The sequence below is a fragment of the Schistocerca gregaria genome, chromosome 6, assembly GCF_023897955.1.
Source record: "Schistocerca gregaria isolate iqSchGreg1 chromosome 6, iqSchGreg1.2, whole genome shotgun sequence".
In the NCBI taxonomy this organism is placed as follows: domain Eukaryota; kingdom Metazoa; phylum Arthropoda; class Insecta; order Orthoptera; family Acrididae; genus Schistocerca; species Schistocerca gregaria.
The window spans coordinates 430744905-430750904 of NC_064925.1; the positions used below are offsets into that span (position 1 = coordinate 430744905).

General features: G+C 35.4%; 1 protein-coding gene across 5 annotated transcripts in view; it reads left to right on the forward strand.

Moving 5' to 3' along the window:
* LOC126278028 (magnesium transporter NIPA2) overlaps positions 1-6000 on the forward strand; it is a 124111-nt gene extending 118111 nt beyond the window's left edge. For all 5 annotated transcript variants that reach the window (XM_049977761.1, XM_049977760.1, XM_049977759.1 and 2 more), the window contains exon 7: positions 3499-6000. In XM_049977761.1, the coding sequence (XP_049833718.1) occupies positions 3499-3985 (487 nt within the window). In that variant the 3' untranslated portion in view covers positions 3986-6000. The remainder of the gene's footprint in view (positions 1-3498) is intronic.

The window sequence follows — 6000 nt, forward strand, 5'->3', positions numbered from 1 at the left end:
AACTATTTTCTGGTGTATTGATTGACCCATGTGTTATTAAACTATTTTTCTGAGTGCTATTTCCATAAGAAACATTTTATTTTTAAATGACTTGTTGAGCTTGCCATAGTTGCAGTGCACACTAGATATTGTTGTAGATCTTGAAATGTGGCTGGAAAAAACCATGGAGTAGTTGAGTCCTGTGTGACAAGCAATCATGCATGGTCTATAGAAAACAGTGACAGATTTTTTAAAATATTCAGCAAGCCACCAAAGTATTCTTTTTTACATCACTGTCATAAAACATGAGTGGGAAATGCTAGACTTACTTTATGGTTTGTTGGATGTTTTGCTACACTCCCTTTGACGTGATGATCATTGCAGAATTTTTGTCTAATGGAATGACTGCAAAAGTGTCAGAAAGGGGAAAATATGAGCCTTCATAGTGGTTTTGTAGGATGTGTAGTAGGTGTGGTAATAGCAGAACCAGCTAAGAAATTGTTGCCCTTCAGATTGTACTAGGAAAGAGAAGATAGGCTCTGGACCTATGAAAAGGAAGAGGGGAAGAGACAGATGGGAAGTGATGACAGACAGTTGAGGGAAACAGGCATAGATTTATTTCAGACATTCACATCATTAATGTGGAAATTAGGTTGGCCTTTTGCATCATAAGCAAATGCATGTCTAGACAGGGCTCAATAAAACTTCCGAAAAAAACTTGAGATGTAAGAATGTAGAGAAATCTGCAATGGGAAATTAATTTTAGTTGTTAGGTAATTCTAACATTAGAGACGTTAATTAACTATTTCATTGTGAACTAAAGCAGAATTGCCTTTTTTTATTTAAAAATAAGGTAGGTGGCAATGGTGTCAGGAGGAGTGATTTTGTAGAAGATACTAGGTTAAGTTTTGTGGTCTGACCAGTTGTATTGAGTGAAACCCCTATGTTCAGTGGCTTGTGACCTAAGATGCACCAGCATTAAGAATGCCAGTGTGGAATTCTTATTGACTGACCTCATTTTCTAGAAGAGAGTGTACAGAGTGAAACAGCCACTTAGATTTATCTAACTTGGTTAATCCCACCTGAACATCAAATGATCTCTGGTAATATGATATGATATATACTTCAGGATTTTGATTAGCCTCTTACTCCTGGAGTGGAGGTATTGGTAAAGGAAGAGCTGGCATGTTTATATGAAACTTTATGCATCAGGGACATTTAACAACAGTTTTTTTTTATGTAGCTGGTAGAAGTGCAGTTAACTGTTTTCTTCTTTTTCTTGTGCCCTTTGTTCTGCATCAGCACAGGGTCAGCAAGTTATTTACGGAATTGGGTTGGCTAATGTAAGGACTGGCCAGATGCCTTACCCCCCCCCCCCCCCCTTTCCTCGGTCCCCCTGGGATGGAAGATGCGTATGCCAACTATCTGCGTGTACTGTTAATCATGTGGAATCGAGCAAAAGTGGTCTAAACATTTGTGAATCATGTAACTGAGGCAGGACTTGGGTAGCAGCCTTGTATCCATGTAGTAGGTTGAGGGAAACTCTCTAAAAACCGCGTCCAGGCTGACCAGAGTTCTGACCCTCATCGTTAAGTCTGCCAGGTGGTTTCAGTCAGGGACTGATGAACCTCTCCATCCTGGGAAGCGGAGCTTTAACATGTATGCCTATCTGGGCGAGTAGAAATGTAGTTACTTATGTCACACAGTATTCTTACTGCTTCATTCTGCTGAGTATATTCTTTATACAAGTTAGGTGCACCGTTCCAGAAGATAACGCAGAGTGAAAATATACAAAGGAAACAATAAAATTACAAAGAAACAGAAAGGCTGGCCAATTCTTTATCTTCAGAAAGCAAACTCCAAGTGTTGGTGATACAGATTCAAAAGTGAATAAAATTATTTCTGGCTTTCGGAACTATTAATTCCTTGCTGAGGGAGGAAAAAGGAGAGAGATTGGGCAAGGTTAAAAATAGTGGCAGTCATTCAGTCATCTGTATTAGAGAACTCACCAGTTTTCAAGAAAAGGGGCAGCAAAAGATCTTTCTTACGAATACTAGACATAGTTTTTTTCCCCCCCTCCTAAAAGTGTGTCTGAAAAAATCAGCACCCAAAGTTTTAGGTTATTCTATGTATTAGTTCTAATTATACTTTTTATCCAGCTGGTCTTCAGCAGTTTTACATGATGTTTTATTTAATGTATATTTGTTAATATTTACTTCTGGCAGTATCAGGTCACCTTTTTGTTAGTTTGAAACTGAATGATTTTTATCTTTGAGGTTCTTTGTCCCCCTCACTGTTTCACTCTTCCATCTCTATGAGGAAGGAATCTGTGGTTCTAACAGGTAATAATAGTGTTCGTTTATTTACATGAGTTTCTTTAGGCTTTACTGAAAGATGTACCTCCTTAATGTAGGTACTAGGCTTGGTATATATATATATAAAAAACTGTTGTTTTAAGGTTGGTATGTTGGATGGCGATCATAAAAAATTTTTTAGAAGTTGTACACGTATCATTTGCATATAATTTTTTTTAAACACTGATCAGTTTTGAAGTAAGGCAGCCGTTGAATGGATAAAAACACTGCAGTACTGCTTAGAGAGTGAATAGTGGGATGTTGCCATGATGGGTGTAGTATCTCCATTAAAAATGAAACTAAAGTTTTTGGATCCTGCAGCTTATAATGAACAGTGCATTGACAGTTGGACCTTACATTCAATTTTACGTCCCATGATGCAAAATTTTCACACCTCACTCAATAAAAGTTATTTAACAGCAACAGTGAATTTATAATCTTTTGAATATATAACCTTTTGTGAGGACCTATGATTTGTCTTCATTCTAAATGCATTACAGAAAAATTTTAAAAATTACTTAAACATGTATTTGCAACAGTATGAATTAGCATATTTTGCTATTCATCACACAGAGCAAGAATGGGTGACAAACAGGTGCACATGAAAGCACTTTTAAAAGTAGACTACGCTATTGGACAAACTAAGTGTTTTGGACTTCATTAGTTGGCTTGTTCTACCTTTAAATGTATTTTATGTTCCTGTGTTTCTTTATGTGGTGAGTAACTATGTATCCTGATCGATATTGTCGTCGTCCCATCATTGATTTTACATTGTTTTAATACCTATCTAGTATATGTAAGCAGATTTTTATAATTCATTATGAATCAGTCTAAAAATTATTTGTTGACTGAAGAAGATCAGTTTTTAAAACTGGTAAAGGTTTTTGGAGCTACATAAAAAGCAGTGTATTGCTCTGTTTGTCTGCATTTCTTAGAAGTAGTATGTTAAATTCACAGCAGTATTACTTCCTAATTTTCTTTTTATTTTTCACTTCCCATTCACCTAACATTATTAGCAGTATTCTGAAACATTTGCTATATGTTAATTTATCATTCTTTGTTTTCAATTCTTTCTGTGTGTCTAATTTTAGATTATACACAACACTTTAATTGTATTTCTCATGTATGTAATATGAAGATTTCTTCTTTTTATTTTATTACACAGGGACACCATTACAGGGAAATCAAATGAGGTATCCAACTGGCTGACATGGCTTCTGCTGATGGCTGTTATTCTCTGTATTTCAATACAGATGAATTACCTAAACAGAGCACTTGATCTCTTTAACACTGGTATTGTGACTCCTATTTATTATGTTCTTTTCACGACACTAGTAATTGTGTCATCAGCAGTGTTGTTTCGTGAGTGGCAGGATGTGGGACCTGAAGACATTGTTGGAGGCATGTGTGGCTTTCTTACTGTTGTAACAGCCATATTTCTACTCAATGCATTCCGTGATATTGACATTTCGTATTCAGATGTGAGAAGTATGTTGCGTCCAAGAAAGACAGGTATTGTATCTGTGGGAACTGAAGGAAACAGAGCAAATGGAGTTTCTGCTTCAGCTGTTTACAGAGACACAAAGCGACTGTTAGGCAGTGATGATGAATCTTCATCATATGGCAGTCCTGGTCCAACTCCTCCTGTATGACCCATGGCTACTCCTGCTACATTTCGCAGGCTTCAGTCTTCAGGACTGTATCCATAGTGTTATTATTCCCAACAACTTTGAAGGATATGTACAAAGATATTTGTATTATTTTTTCTGTTGGAGAGACTGAATCAGGAAATTATCTGTGATTGGTGTTAGCTGTGATATGCGCAACAGTGACTGCCGGTTGTAAACAGTTTTATGGCTCTGTGTTTGTCACTTAAACATTGATGTGTGTCTTTTGTATGTATAAATGTAATGTATTGCTGTGTGGTATTTATAAGACTTGAACTTATTTATTCATACAATTGAGTCATATTCAGTGTACAAATAATGCAGATAGTTATACTATAATTTGTTAGTAATACCATTTCAATGTTTAATGTTGGTAGTCTGAATATTTAAGTAATTTTCAAATTAACATTCATCTTTTAGTTTCTGCTGTGCCACCCCACTGGTTACTGCATTCATTTACATAAGTTTTTATACTCAAAAGATTTTATTTGTTGAACTGAGAGGAATTTTCATGTGTTTTATGCTTCTGTTTTTAAAAAAAAATTCAGAAAGTGTCTAAAACTGCCAGCCAGAGTGACCGAGTGGTTCTAGGCGCTTCAGTCAGGAACCGCGTGGCCGCTACGGTTGCATGTTCGAATCCTGCCTTGGGCATGGATGTGTGTGATGTCCTTAGGTTAGTTAGGTTTAAGTAGGGGACTGATGACCTCAGAAGTTAAGTCCCATAGTGCTCAGAGCCCCCCCCCCCCTTTTTTTGTCTAAAACTTGAGTTGTTAGTGTGTGCTCATACCTCAGCCAGTGATAGAGGGATTGAGTAAACCTCTAAAGCCATACAACAATGGAAAAAACATGATTGTATGTGAATATTACTCTTATACTGAATCAGTAAACCAGATGGTTTTGTTTGTTTTTTTAATGGATATTATGATAGTACCAAAACATATTGAATTCTCAATGCTAAAAGCTGAAATTTCCATCTATAGATGAAATGAGGATAGTGCTTAGTTGCACACATAAATACCAGGTAATTTTCTTCCTTGGATCTTTTTATTTGCATCTTCTTCTGAATACAAATTTGCAGAAGAACTAAAGGTTTGTAATAAGTAGCATGAAAATATTGCATATTTTCAGAAGTGTACTTTCTTTATTTTTATAAACAAAATTTATTGAATCTACTCTGCAGATATTTATTGTGTTCCAAATAAAATAAAATCCTCTTTGTTGTCCTGCCTATAACATGGTTATTGTTTCAAGAAGGATGCCTTAGACAGATACATGGTATGAATATGACAATAACTTTCCTGGATATATACCAACTACCCAGGCATAAGTTCTCTTGATTCTTTTTTGTCTCTACAGAAAATTTCATTGTAGTACCTATGCTGCAAATACATGCCATATTCTTCAGCATCTTGCTTTCTTAGACTGGTCTTGCTCTCTCATGGTCTGTATGTAGATCTTTTGCTTGGCAACACCTTGTTTAATAATCATAAAGCATTTCTCTGTGCTTTTAGCAATTTTATTTATTTCATTCGAGATGTAGCAAAAACAAATATGTGATAATTTTTTAAAAAGTGAAGGCAGACAGTTAAAAAATGCACAACAAAACAAGTACTGAGAAGAGCTTTCTGGGACCAAAGGATTTGCCATTGTTGTTGCTTTAGCTAATTTACAGAATATGTAAAACTGATTGTAGATCAGAAATGAGCTGCGTTAATACATAATAAAGACCAGACAGAGAAAACTTAATGAGATATTCTACACAATAGAAGAATGTTTTAAGATGGTCATCCAAGCCAAAAACCAGTTAACATAATAAAAGTAATACTATAGAAGACTAGCATTTTTCATTTATTAAGTCTTGAAGTTGTAATAAATTTAAAATGTGAAATGTGTGTTTCTGTGCTGGTTAAATATATGATTGTAACTATTTATTTGAATTTTAGAGGACCTTCCACACAATTGTATTACCCATATTCTTTCATTAAAGTGAATACATTTTA